This window comes from Artemia franciscana, chromosome 15, assembly GCF_032884065.1.
Source record: "Artemia franciscana chromosome 15, ASM3288406v1, whole genome shotgun sequence".
Taxonomy (NCBI): domain Eukaryota; kingdom Metazoa; phylum Arthropoda; class Branchiopoda; order Anostraca; family Artemiidae; genus Artemia; species Artemia franciscana.
Window position 1 is genome coordinate 10535436 of NC_088877.1, and position 15764 is coordinate 10551199.

The 15764-nt window shown below is 34.9% G+C and overlaps 1 protein-coding gene across 1 annotated transcript in view; it reads right to left on the minus strand.

The window, feature by feature from the left end:
* LOC136036032 (uncharacterized) overlaps positions 1–15764 on the minus strand; it is a 113571-nt gene that overhangs the window by 37175 nt on the left and 60632 nt on the right. Inside the window, exon 5 of the mRNA XM_065717962.1 lies at positions 1300–1457. Within this exon, the coding sequence (XP_065574034.1) occupies positions 1300–1457 (158 nt within the window). The remainder of the gene's footprint in view (positions 1–1299; positions 1458–15764) is intronic.

Below are 15764 nucleotides of genomic sequence, written 5' to 3' on the forward strand. Positions count from 1 at the left end.
CGGGACACCGGGATACAAATGATGACCGGGACCCGGGACACAGGGAATATAAATGACGACCGGGACACAGGGACACAACTACAACGGGGACACCGGGGGAAACAGGGGGATAACCTGACAATCTATTTATATGCAAAGACAATGGGACAGCAAAGAATGTTGTATATTCGCAAGTTTATATAACATAGGGACACAACTACAATGGCGCGTAACTATTATGGCGCGTAACGACTTACGCGCGCGGGGGGGCTTGGGGGGGGCGCGAAGCGCCCCCACCAACTAGTATATTATAATAATTAATAATAATATTTACTGGAAACGGTCTGGAAACGGTCTGGAAACATAATATTTACTGGAAACGGTCTGGAAACGGTCTGGAAACATAATATGCATATCAAACTGGGTTTAAATAGCGAAGCAGTAAAGTGATATACGTCAGGAAGGGGTAAGTAAGTTTCTAGCACGTGGAGAAAGAAGGAAATATTTAGGGAGGTAAGAGTGACGGGTGGTGTTTGCTCATGCGCACATGTTGAGAAACTGAAGAGGATCTACTCCATTTTATGACCTTTTGTCCCGAAATAGAGGTTCCAAGAAAAGATTTAGCCTTTTAATGATGTGGGGTCAAATGAGTTTTTTTAGTTCAGCAATGGGGTCAAATGATTTTATTGGATAATTAAAAGACAGCAAATAAATTAAATTAGGGACGAAGCACAGAAAGAGATTTTTATAGCGGAGGAAAGGGTGAGAGCTAGAAATACTGTTTATGTGATTTGTTTCTGTTTTATCTTTTACATGTTGTTGAAATCTTCATGTATGTGACAAGAGCATTAACTATTCTTTTATTTAGCTTGTTGCCATGACTATGTGTCTGTTCTGCAATAAATATACATATTTATATATTCTATGTATATATGTAAAAAAAGTGGGGGAATGGAAATTTTTTGTGAAAACAGTGACTAGAACAAAACTTTAAAATTCAGAAAAAACTATTCACACTTTTTTTAATAAAAATTCTGAAAAGTGTGAATAGGCCCTCCCATTTTGAGCATGCCAATATATCATGCTTCCAGAAAATATATGTCAGCTTGGAAAATTACAGGCAATTTTGTATCTATCAAAATAAATGCATGTTTTTAAATTACCCTTTGTTCTTGTTTACGGAAAATAAACAGCCTAAATATCTAATAAATAGCTAGAAGCAATGGGCACCTGTAGCCTAATCCTCGACTATGTGAGGCCGCTTACAAAAATAATAGGGATAAGAATAAATAATAATAATAATAATAATAAGTATCCTACTTATCAACGTCAGAGTGTGCTTCTGCTTGCGAATGGAAACCCTCATCATCGGTAGCGGTCACCGTGTTTAAACTCTCTCTTTCCACAGATGACTCAACCTCTTCACTAGAAGATCTCTCAGGGGGTCTCCATGGTATGAGAACATCCTGTGATTCAAACTGCAAAAAAGTCAATCAATAAACAGATTAGAAATTGTTGTCATTCCAATTCAGCACTGCCTTATGGAAGTGGTAAGGCTGCACCTTACCATTTTTTAGATACCAGTGGAATGGCATCTAAGATTGTACAAAACTTGCTATCTTAACATGTTTTGCGCGGGGTAATATTAGTTGTTATGGCGTTTAGTCACTACTAAGTAAAAAGTATAGCCACTTCTTTATTACCAAATTCTTTATTCAGTTCTTAACAATGCATTCAAAAACAGGAGCTGGGGGTTTCTTCGGCCGCGATAAGTTGGAAATAAATAAATCAAATATATATACATATATATATATATATATATATATATATATATATATATATATATATATATATATATATATATATATATATATATATATATATATATATATATATATATATATATATATATATATATATATATATATATATATATATATATATATAGCTGTGCCTAAGTAAAAAGTGATTTGGGCATAATATATTACTTATTTTTGGTTTCGACCAGGACATTTCGTATCGAAGGTGTTGTCGTAGAAACTTAGAAAAGGGCTGATTCGATTGGAAACTGAAAAGGCTAGTGTCCTTTTAATCGTCAAAAATGATTGGAGGAAAATTAACCTTCCTCGCTCGCCCACCACTTCCCCAAACACATCAAACAAAAATCTTAAGATTGCTATTTTGTTCAACGCAGTTGGAAGCTCCGAAAACTACGTATTTGAAGATGACAAACCCCTATAGCCCTCAGGGCGAGGTCTAAAAGGTATACACAGGGGATAAATAAGGTATATATAGAAAGGGTAAACGTAGAAACTTCGTAGGGAGCTAATTGGATTGACAGTCAGAAGTTCCAGTGCCGCTTTTAAGATTCAGAATGATCAGGAGACTGATACCCCCCCCACTTCAGATTTTCCCGAAATGCATCTGATAGAAAGTATGAGATGATCATTTGTTGTCTTAGAAACTCCAAAAAACAGCTCATTTGGTTGGAAACTGAAAGGGCTAGTGCCCTTTTTTAATAGTCAAAAGTGATTGGAGAGCAACTAGCCCCCTCCCACACCTACCTTTTCTCCGAAGACATCCAATCAAAATTTTGAGATAGTCATTTTGTTCAACAGAACTAAAAGGTCCGGAAATTATGTCTTTGAGGATGACAACCCTCCAGAGCCCTCAGGCTCTGGTTTGTAAGCTATGCGCTGGGGGTATATAAGGTACATTTAAAAAGTTGATCGGATAAATTTCGGAGGGGGCTTATTGGATTGGTAATCAGAAGTTCTAGTGTATTTTTTAAGGCTTGAAGTGATCGGAGGGTGGATACCTCCCTCCCAAAACCTTGTATTTGCCATGACGAAAGTAAAACAGTTCAAAATAGGGATGAAACCTTTTAATTGACAGTGAATAGATATAAAATGATTTAACTGGATATTTCGAACATATATACAGTGTTCATCATCAGCAATAAAACTAAAAGACATGAATAAAAATAAACAAAATTCATAAAAATATAAAATTTAAACAAAATAAACTAATTACATATAGTTTATTGCTCTTATTTTTTTCAATGCAACAGCGGAAGCAAATCCCTTTGACCTTTTCGGTTCCAGTTCATTAGATTTATCTGACATATTACGTGGACAGAGGTCATAGCTCTTAGGTGAGGAGATATTTACTTTATTTGACCTCAGTAAATTATCATAAATTGAGTTCAATCCAAATTCACCTGTATCTCTGTTTATGGAGTTATTCTTGAATAGATTTTTTTTTAATTTCGATTATTTCCCTGAAAATTTGCTTTAAACCTTGGTCCCTAGAAATCCAAGAAACATTTTCAAACAAAATAAAATGATTTGGATAATTGTAGATATATTCCGAGAGGGCCGACGTGAAATCTTCAGGTTTGGTATTTTGCTTTAAAGACGATGAAATAGAATTATGATGAACGCTGTATATGTGTTCGAAATATCCAGTTAATTAATTTTATATCTATTCACTGTCAATTAAAAGATTTCATCCCTATTTTGAACTGTTTTACTTTCGTCAAGGAAAGGTAGTGTGGTCTTCGAAGTTATCTTGTATTTTCCCGAAATGCATCGAGTAGAATTTTTGAGATGGGCCATTTATTGTCATAGAAACTTCAAAAACAACACATTTCATTGGACATTGAAAGGTCTAGTGTCCTTTTTAATACTCAAAAGTGATTGGAGGGCAACAAACCCCCTCCCGTGCCCACCATTTCTCCAAACATATCTAATTAAAATTTTGAAATAGCCATTTTGTTCAAGGTACTTGAAAGGTCCGGAAAATATTTCTTTGAGTATGAACCCCCCCCCCTGCAGCCCTCAGGGCAAGGGTATTAAGTTATGCCCTGGGGGTATATAAGGTAAGTATGGAAAGGATGATCGTATTAATTAGATGGGGGGCTCATTACATTGGTAATCAGAACTTGCAATGCCCTTCTTAAGTTTCAGAGTGATAGAAGGGTTGATACCCCCACCTCGTATTTTCCCAAAATGCATCTGACATAATTTTTGATATGACCAGTTGTTGTCGTAAAAACCTCGAAAACAGCTCATTCGATTGGAAATTGAAGTAAATTGAATCAAAAGTTAAAATTGATTGGAAAACAACTAGCCACCTCACACACCCACCATTTCTTTGAACACATCCACTCAAAATTTTAAGATAGCCATTTTGTTCAATGTAGTTGAAAGGTCCGAAAACTATGCATTTAAGGATGACAACCCTCCACAGTCCTCAGAGCAAGGGTTGTAAGGGTTTGCCCTGAGGACATATAAGATATATATAGAAAAGGTGACCGAACAAACTTCGGAGGGGGTTGTTTGGATCGATAATCAGAAGTTTTACTGCTTTTTTGAGATTCAGAGTGAAATAAGGGTGGATACCCCCCCCCCCTTCACACCTCGTATAGTCGAAAGTGATTGGAAGGCAACTAACCGCCTCCCGAAATGCATCTGATATAAATTTCGAGATGGCCATTTGTTGTCGTAGAGACTTCAAAAACAGCTCATTCGATTGGTAATTAAAAGGGTCAATGCCCTTTTCAATAGTCGAAAGTGAACGCCCGCCATTTCCCCAAGCACGTCCAATAAAAATTTTGAGATAGCCATTTTTTCAACGTAGTTGAAAGGGCCAGAAATTATGTCTTTTAGGAAGACAAACCCCCTCCCCAGCACAACCCTTAGGGCAAGGGTTGTAGGTTATGCCCTGGTGTATATACGATACATATAGAAAGGATGGTCGTATAAATTTCGGAAGGGGCTCATTGGATCGTTAATCAGAGGTTTAGTAGCATTTTTAAAATTCAGAGTGATCGGAGGCTGGATACCCCCCCACCTCGTATTTTCCCGAAACATATCTGATAAAAACTTTGAGATGGCCATTTGTTGTCTTATATACTTCGGAAAGAGCTCTTTCGATTGGAAATTTAAAGGGCTAGTGCCCTTATTAATAGTCAAAAGTGATTGGAAGGCAACTAACTCCCCTCCCACGCCTACCATTTCTCCCAACACATCCAATCAAAATTTCGAGATAGCCATTTTGTACAACGTAATTGAAAAGTCTGGAAAATATCTATTTGAGGATGAACCCCCCCCCCCCCAAAGCCCTCAGGCTCTAAGTTGTAAGCTATGCCCTCGGGGCATATAAGGCACACTTAAAAAGGTGATCGTATAAATTTTGGAGGGGGCTTATTGGACTGGTAATCAGAAGTTGCAGTGAATTTTTTAAGACTCAGAGTGATCAAAGGGTGGATACCACCTGCCCCCCTCCCCACACCTCGTATTTTCTCAAAATGTATGTGATAGCAATTTTGAGATGACCATTTATTGTCGTAAAACTTCGAAAGCAACATCTTTGATTGGAAATTGAAAGGGCCAGTGCCCTTTTTAATAGTCGAAAGTGATTTGAGGGCAACAAACCCCTTACCACGCCCACCATTTCCCTAAACACTTCCAATTAAAATTTGGAAATAGCCATTTTGTTCAGCGTAATTACATTTTTGTTTCGGCAATTACATCTTTGAGTATGACAACCCTCCCCCCTGAAGCGCTCGGGACAAGGTTTTTAAGGCCTGGGGACATATAAGGTAAATATAGAAAGGATGATCGTATAATTCATTTTTTTGGGGGGGGGCGGCTCGTTGCATTGTTAATCAGAACTTCTAGTGTCCTTTTTAAGATTCAGAGTTATCGGAGGTGCATACCCCCAAACCTCGTACTTTTCTGAAATGCATCTGATATAAATTTTGATATGGTCATTTGTTGTCGTAGAAACCTCGAAATCAGCTCATTCGATTGGAAATTGAAAGGGCCCGTGCCCTTTTAAATAGTCGAAAGTGATTGGAGGGCAATTAATACCCCTCCCACCCCTCCCCCTATTTTCCCAAACACGAATAATCAAGATTTTGAAATAGCCGTTTTGTCCAACGTAATTGGAAGATCATAGTCGATAGTAATTAATCGTGTAAACTTTGGCCGGGATCATTGGATTGGTAGTCAGAAGTTCTAGAGCCCTTTTTAGGATCCAGAGGGACCGGAGGGTAGATAAATGAAAGGGTGGGTACCCCAAGCCCATCAATTCTCAGAAACATCTAATCAAAATTTTTCGATAGGCATTTTGTTCAGCGTAGTCGAAAGTTCTGGAAATTATGTCTTTGACAACCCCCATACCTTCTCAAGACCCAAACATAATTTGCGCTTTACTGAAAACAAATTATATTTAAATGTTTTCACTATGTTTTCTTTGTTTGAAATATTTTTAATAGATACAGGAAGGGGGAAGTCCTCCCCCTTGCACTCCAATTACAGCGCGAATGTATGATGCCCTTTTTAAGAGTAACAAGAGATTAAAGTGCAAGCCGCCCTTCTCTCAAGCCCATTCATTTTCCAAACACATCCAGTCAAAATTATAAGACAGCTATTTTATTAAACCTAGTAGAATGGTTCAGCAACTGTGTCTTTAGGAATATTAGGCATATCAACCCAGGCTGTCAAAGAGCACACTTTTGGGAATGGTATGAAGTATTATTTAAAGCGCAAATTGTGATCTGGTCTTGAGAAGGCATAGGGACTATCAGCCCTACTCATGTTAATTTTGTTTTGTTTTTAGTTTGACTTGACTATTTTTTGTAATTTTGCTCGTTTTGAGTTTGACTCGGCTAATTTTTTGTAATTTCTGTTTGTTTTGAGTTTCATTTATTTATTGATAGTGATTTTATTGGTAGTTTTACGCTTGGAAGATTATTTTTCTTGATTTTTGCTCATTTTTGGTCTAGTGTTTTTAAATTAATATATATAAACACCAACAGAGTAACGAACCCTACCCGGAATTTGAAGAAGTGGAAGGCAACGCAACACACTTGCTCAATCCCTGGATAAAGAGGTGACGAGTCTCCGAACGACCGAGAATGAACTTTGGTCTCTGACACAAGATCGGCCAAGTTAAAGGCCAACTGTCACTGTTCTATGTGCCCCTAGGCGTAGGAGGATCTAAGTAGTTAAATATACATATATATATATATATATATATATATATATATATATATATATATATATACTAGCTGTTGGGGTGGCGCTTCGCGCCACCCCAACAGCGCCCCCCCAAGCCCCCCCCCGCGCGCGTATATATATATATATATATATATATATATATATATATATATATATATATATATATATATATATATATATATATATATATATATATATATATATGTTTTTAACTACGTAAAACTTGCGAATATACAACATTCTTTGCTGTCCCATTGTCTGTGCATATAAATAGATTGTCAGGTTTACCGACTCTTGAACATGCAACATATAATGGTCCATGGGAAAACAATCCGTATTCAGATCTATACCTCATGATTCTAATGATTGCCCTTGAGCTTTGTTGATGGTGATTGCTAATCGACCATTCCCTGAGTCGCCATCGTCATTTATATATCCCCCTGTGCACCCCGGCGTCCCCTTTGTAGTTATGTCCCTGTGTCCCGGTCGTCATTTATATTCCCTGTGTCCCGGTCGTCATTTGTGTCCCGGTGTTCCAGTCTGTGATTTCTCTTTGAGTGTCCCGGGCGTCATTTATATTCCTTGTGTCCCGGTCGTCATTTATATCCCCCTGTGCCCCCCGGCGTCCCCATTGTAGTTGTGTCCCTGTGTCCCGGTCGTCATTTATATTCCCTGTGTCCCGGTCGTCATTTGTATCCCGGTGTCCCGGTCTGTATATACATTCGTTTTTTAGTTTTTTTTTCTCCTTTATTTTTTTCCTTTTTTCCTTTTTTCTTTTTTAGTTTATTTAGATTTTTAGATTTTTTAGTTTTTTTATTAGTTTTTAGTTTTTTTTGTAGTTTTTACCATTTTTTTTAGTTTTTTTAGTTTTTTTTTTACTTATGTCCTGGTCGTCATTTATACTCCCTGTGTCCCGGTCGTCATTTGTGTCTCGGTGCTTTGTTGATTGCTAATTTATATTATATTTATATTTATATTTTTTATATTTATTAATATTTTTTTAGTTTTCTTTTTCTCTTATTTTTCAGTTTTTTCCTTTTTTTAGTTTTTTCTTTTTTAGTTTTTAGTTTTTTTTTTGTTTTTTACCTTTTTTTAGTTTTTTTAGTTTTTTTAGTTTTTTAGCTTTTTTAGTTTTTTTATTAGTTTTTAGTTTTTTTTTTAGTTTTTGCCTTTTTTTTAGTTTTTTCAGTTTTTTTTAGTTTTTAGTTTTTTAGTTTTTTTTAGTTTTTAGCTTTTTTAGTTTTTTTCTTTTTAGTTTTTTTGTAGTTTTTACCTTTTTTAGTTTTTTTTCTTCTTTTGTATTAGTGTGAAATAATTCAGACGTCATATGCGGACAAACACGACGTCACTCGACAGACAGACAGACAGACATAACCCACAAAAAACTTATTTTTATATATATTTATTCATATTTTTTTAGTTTTCTTTTTCTCTTTTATTTTTCAGTTTTTTACTTTTTTTTAGTTTTTTCTTTTTTAGTTTTTAGTTTTTTTTTAGTTTTTTACCTTTTTTTTATTTTTTTTTAGTTTTTTTAGTTTTTTAGCTTTTTTAGTTTTTTATTAGTTTTTATTTTTTTTGTAGTTTTTGCCTTTTTTTATTTTTTTCAGTTTTTTTTTAGTCATTAGATTTTTACCTTTTTTTTAGTTTTTTTAGTTTTTTAGCTTTTTCAGTTTTTTTTTCTTTTTAGTTTTTTTTGTAGTTTTTACCTTTTTTAGTTTTTTTCTTCTTTTGTATTAGTGTGAAATAATTCAGACGTCATATGCGAACAAACATGACGTTACCTGATCCACACACAGATCCACACACAGACAACTTATTTTTATATATATAGATATATATATATATATATATATATATATATATATATATATATATATATATATATATATATATATATATATATATATATATATATATATATATATATATATATATATATATATATATATATATATATATATATATATATATGCTATCCTTATAAGTGAGCAATAATTGTGTATGTATTTATGTTCTAGAAAACGGCTAAATATTTTTTTGGAAAATTTTGTATATTGGGATATTCTCGCATGAAAAATAATCTGGATGGGTCAGAAGTCTGAGAAAATTTGTTCAGAGCCTTCATTTTGGTTTTTGTAAATGACCTCATGCAGTAACAAATAAGAGAACGGTAGGTACGTCATGACATACTATGGTATCATTCCTCATATATAAGATAGCTTAGTTTCCAAATTAAGTCCGTTATTTATCCAACACAAAGTCTGTAGGGAGGCCCAAAAAACGAATATTTGCAGACGCAGTTACTATAAATGACAATTCTGCGGAACCAAAACCTAAACTATCAAACATGATAAGATGTGAAAATCGACAACCTGGACCATCAGTTGCGACAAGACGAATATGGGCAGCTAAAGCAAAGACTAAAGTGTCTGAAGTAATCAAAATCCAAAAACGTGTCAAAAATAAAAACGAACAGTAGACACGCGCGGTTAGAAGATAAACAAAAACAAGAACTAGAGCATATCAAAAATGAACATGAAGATGAAGACACACGTGGTTAGAAGAATAGCGGCATCGTAATGTTCGTTACCATCAACGTGTGGCACAAAACCAAGTATATAGGTACAAATATGCCGTAAACTCATTAAATGTTACAAATAAGTCTTTGCGACCGTTCAACGGACCAGGTGGTACCGGTAAAACATTTTTTTGTAAAACCTTGCACCATATTCTATGTGGAAAGAATCAGGAAGTCAGGAAAGTAAAATGTATGGCTTATACGGGAACAGCAGTAACTTTATTGCCATTAGGACTTCCCTCAGATTCTGTTTCAAGTATAAGACCTGGTTCAAGCCAAGCTTTAGAATTAGCTTAAGTAGATGTTTTTCTACTTGACGAAGCACCCATGCTTCCCAAGTATAGGTTACAAAATGTGGATCAGTTGTTGCGGTCCCTTGCAAATCTAAACTTGCCATTTGGTGGAAAAATTTTAGTGGCTGGAGGTGATTTTCGACAGTGTTTACCAGCTCAACCCCGAAGCAACCGCCGTGAAACGCTTGATTTATCAATAAAAAAAAGTCATCTTTGGTTGTATTTAAAACATATTTCCTTTGAGAAAAATATGCGGGTTGATCCTGAACAGCAAGCATTTGCAAAGTACATCCTTGAACTGGGAAATCTTCTTAATGAAATTGAATTACCGGAAGACATAATTTCCAGCGTCAATTTAATTGAGGAAGTTTTTGGACAATGTATTTCTAAACAAGGTTTCAATTTGATGAAGGATCGAGTTATTTTAGCTTCAATCAACAAAGAAGTTAGTAAAACAAATGTGAAAATTGTCAATCGCCTCCCAGGAGAGTACAAATCGTATAAAAGCTACGATTCTATAAAAGATAAAGATAAGGAGGAATTAAATTTACTCCAAAATTCCTCAATTCACCTGAAATTTCGGAATTACCACCACATTACTAAAAAATTAAGAAAAATCAATGATTTTGCGTAACTTAGATATTTCAGAAGGGATATGCATTGGGACCCGCCTTATGGTTACTGAATTATGCGTTAACATAATAAAGGCGAATATCATTACTGGGAAAAAAAGAAAAACAAGTTCACATTTCTCGACTTACAGTGGACTCTAGTAAAGGTCAACTTGGATGTACTGTTCAACGACATCAATTTCCCCTTTGACCCGCATTTGTCATGACTATACATAAGTCGGGTCAAACTTTTGAATTTGTTGGTTTCGACCTAAGTACTCCAGTTCTTAATCATAGAGGATAAGTGGCATTTTTGGAATTCGCGTGAAAAAAACAACGTAGCTTAAAAGTTCTGCCGCCACCTGAAAATGAACGAAGATAACGAAGAAACGAGGATAACGAATATAACGAAATGTGGAAAGAAGTCCTGACAACTACCAACAAAATGTCTTATTGTCAGAGTGATATTCCTTTTTTAAATTAATTAAACGATTAACAATTGTAATATATAATACATCACTGAAATTTTAGGTCACAAGACATATCTAAATAGGTCCGGACATTAAAGAAGAATTCATATTTTTCCCAGAGTGGTTGCAAAGAATCTGTGGTGTCGTTAGGACATAAAAAAGAGGCTCACGTTTGCGGTTAGAAAACAAGTGACGATGAGGATCCATATATAGAAGCCTGTTAGCTTGTTGCATGCCGAGTGCCGGGGCCCGGTACTATATATATATATATATATATATATATATATATATATATATATATATATATATATATATATATATATATATATATATATATATATATATATATATATATATATATATATATATATATATATATATATATATATATATATATATATATATATATATTGCAAGTTTGCAAGCCTAGATCAGAATATTGCAAGTTATAGCGGTGACACATGGGGCCTTCATAATATGGAGGAGGGTTTTTTAGATGTTTCCCAAAGGAACTATCTATAGATAGCTTTATGCACCTTTTTGACTGACCGTATTTTAAACAATAAGTTGTTCGAAGATCATCCTTTTCGGCCATCCATCTAGGGCAAAAAAAAACCAGGTCGTCTCCGAATAGGGTGGGAAGTGGTCATAAGAAAGAATTTAACGGAGATTAGAACTTCCTGGGAAGGGTTAAAGAGGGACGCTCTGAGTAGACTGAGGTGGAGGAGGAGCGTGAGTAGCTGTGTTGGCCCTAGGCAGCTTAGTGCTGCAGTGAGTTCTCAACCTTTCATAAGTGATATTTGGACTGATTTAAAGAATAGGGAGATATAACAACCTAATCCACCCTTATTTTGAAGATTATATTTATAATACATATATTTGATGGTTACATATATTTTAGAATCCTTTTAGCCAGATTCATTCGTTCCATTATTTTGAAGAATAAATGCAAGGGACTTTCACTGATGCATGTTTAATTTCGTATCTTTTTGTCTATTTGAATTGCATAAACAAACCTAGAAAACACCTGTTTATGGTGATGAATCCTTCCGAGTGGTTGAGAGAAAAACACGAAAATAGTTAATAGTTCTATCGCAAGGTAATAAATAACTGAAACTACAGAATATAGCTAACAGGACAGAGTATTGAATCGTCAGAAACCAACTACTGTCTTTTAAACGTAAGACAAAGATAAAGGGAGGGACTACTTTTAAAAAGCTGGCTTTCTACTGGCCTAAAATTTCACACAAAAGGTTTTAACAACCAATCAGATTTGAAAATGTGGGATTTACATTTTTTTTCTAGAGATGAATCATAATGTGACTGGCTGACGAAAATATGTCGAAGATGTTACCAATGAAATTAAAGCACTATTTTTAGAATGGGACTTTTCTTCTTTTTCTATTTCGGCATTCTTTGCTACAGTATCAAAGGTGAGGTCAGTTCATGGAAACTAATGAAGGAGGGCAAAATCTATTTTCCTAAATCTGAAGGGGGATGGCAATTTATTGTTTTTTTTCATTATTGTTCAATTGAAGCATAGAAACAGCCAAATACTGATAAAAAATGTATTTTCAAAGTTTAGGCGGGAGGAAGGTAAAAGATCTTGAAGGGTCAAAGTTCTATCGCCCTCCCAATCGACGCCATTGAGAGTCAATGACCTATCAAACAGTTCGTGGTAACGAACTGTAGTAAGGAGCGATCCGGCTCAATAGTAACCAAAACTCTAAAAAATTGAATTTTGATATCAATAGCTACATCAAAAGAATCGCATTTTAATGCTGATTTTAAATATATAAGTTTCATCAAGTTTAGTCTTACCCATCAAAAGTTACGAGCCTGAGAAAATTTGCCTTATTTAGGAAAATAGGGGGAAACACCCCCTAAAAGTCGTATGATGTTAACGAAAATGACACCATCAGATTCAGCGTCTCAGAGAACCCTACTGTAGAAGTTTCAAGCTCCTATCTACAAAAATGTGGAATTTTGTATTTTTTGCCAGAAGACAAATCACGGGTGCGTGTTTATTTGTTTTTTTTTTTTTTTTTTTTTTTTTTTTCCCCAGGGGTCATCGTATCGACCAAGTGGTCTTAGAATGTCGCAAGAGGGCTCATTCTAACGGAAATGAAAAGTTCTAGTGCCCTTTTTAAGTGACCAAAAAAATTGGAGGGCATCTAGGCCCCCTCCCACGCTTATGTTTTTCCTAAAGTCAACGGATCAAAATTTTGAGATAGCCATTTTGTTCAGAATAGTCAAAAACCATAAAAACTATGTCTTTGGGATGATTTACTCCCCCACAGTCCCTGGGGGAGGGGCTACAAGTTACAAAATTTGACCAGTGCTTACATATAGTAATGGTTATTGGGAAGTGTGTAGGCGTTTTCAGTAGGATTTTTTGGTTGGGAGGAGGGGTTGAGAATAGGGGGATAGGCTGGGGGAGCTTTCCATCTAGGAATTTGTCATGGTAGAAGAAAATTTCCATGAAGGGAGCGCAGGATTTACTAGCATTATTAAAAAAAACAATGAAAAAAGAAATATGAAAAAGTTTTTAGCTGGAAGTAAAGAGCAGCATTAAAACTTAAAATGAACGGCAATTATTATCCACATGAGGAGCTCACCTCCTCCTAATACCCCGATCTTTACGCTAAAGTATTTTTAGTAATTTCAACTATTTATTTTACGGCTTTGGTGATTCAGGGATCATTCTTAATGACTTGGGACAAAATCTAAGCTTTAGTGTAAAGAGCAAGGTACTGAAGAGGGGGCGAACCCCCTCATATATGTAATAAAAACATGAGAATACAAAACTTCTTTACGTAAGCTAATTTATAAGTTACGTATATCTTTTACTAAAAAAAAGATACGTAAAAAATTAAAAGTTCTAATGCCTTTATCTTAATTAACCAAAAAATCGAAGGGCAAATAGGCTTCCTCCCCCGCTCTTTTTTCTCAAAACCATTCAATCAAAATTATGAGAAAGTCATTTAGCAAAAAAGTATCTAATATTAAACACATTGATAAATTAAATCTTGCGAAAATTTATAATAGCCGAGTTGTACCTCATCTCCTTTCTCTTTGTCCGGTTTGGCAGTTTTTTAGTGAACCTCAGAAACTATATGTTCGTAGAGTATATTTTCGTTATGCTAAATTATTCCTCTGCGGAGAGTCAAAATCAAAACATGCATTGATTGAAAAACGTTCAGAAATTAAATAAAAAAAAAAACAAGTTTTTTTTTAACTGAAAGTAAGGAGCAAAATTAAAACTTAAAACGAACAGAAATTACTTCGTATATGAAAGGGGCTGCTTCCTCACCAACATCCCGCTCTTTACGCTAAAGTTTTTTACTGTTTAAAAAAGAAGAGTTGAGAGAAAGAGTCAAACTTTAGCGTCAAGAGCGGGATGTTGGTGAGGAAGCAGCCCCTTTCATATACGAAGTAATTTCTGTTCGTTTTAAGTTTTAATTTTGCTCCTTACTTTCAGTTAAAAAAACTTGTTTTTTTTTATTTAATCTGCTAAAAATAACGTTCATCTGAAAGTAATATACAACCTTTTCTCCTACGATTCACCTTCTTCTGGGAAACTCTCTCTCCTTGTATCAGCTTTGTTAAGACCAACATTTAGGAACACAGCTTAATCCAACTATCTGAAGGAGGAAATGCACAGGGGCAAGAGTAAAAGAAAAAGATTTGCTAAATGCTATAATTCCATCTGGAACCGACTCCCGAACGCTGCTGTCCAATCAAATTCATGAGTTCATTCCTTCAATTGATTGAATAAAAAAAAAAACAACCAAGATTTTCTAACTGAAAGTAAGGAGCGATATTAAAACTTAAAACGAACAGAAATTACTCAGTCATGAAAGGGGATGTTCCCTCCTCAACGCCTCGCTCTTTACGCTAAAGTTTGACTTTTTACTCTCAGCTCTACTTTTTAAAACAGTAAAAAACTTTAGCATAAAGAGCGGGGCGTCGAGGAGAGAATAGCCCCTTTCATATACGGAGTAATTTCTGTTCGTTTTAAGCTTTAATATCGCTCCTTACTTTCAGTTAAAAAAACTTTTTTTTTATTTAATTTATGAACGTTTTTGAATTAATGCATGTTTTGGTTTTGGCTTTCCGCACAGGAATAATTATAACGAAATTTGCATATTAATTTATTTTTATGGCTAAATGGCTTTCTCATAGTTTGATCGGACGATTTTGAGAAAAAAGGAGTGAGGGAGTAGGCCTAGTTACCCTCCAAGTTTTGGTTATTTAAAAGGCAACTAAAACTTTTAATTTTTTACGAACGTTTTTATTAGTAAAAATATACGTAACTTACGAATTAACTTACGTAACGAACTTCTATATTCGTATTTTTTTATCACGTATATGAGGGGTTCCTCCCCCCTCGTCAATACCTCGCTCTTTACAGTAAAGCTTAAATTTTGTCCCAATTCCTCAAGAATGACCCTTGAATCACAAAGGCCGCAGAGTAAATAGTTGAAATTAATAAAATCATTTTAGCGTAAAGAGCGAGGTATTAGGAGGAGGTGAACCCATATATGCTTAATAATTTCTGTTCGTTTGAAATTTTAATGCTGTTCCTTACTTTCAGTTGAAAAAACTTTTTCATATTTATTTTTTCATTGTTCTTCAAAAAAATGCTAGAAAATCCTACGCCCCCTTCATGGAAATTTTCTTTCCCCATGAAAAATTCCTCCATGGAAAGCTTCCCCGCATAACCCCCTCCCCTGCCAAAAAATCCCCCTGAAAGCGTCTTTACACTTCCCAATAACCATTACTATATGTAAAAACTGGTCAAG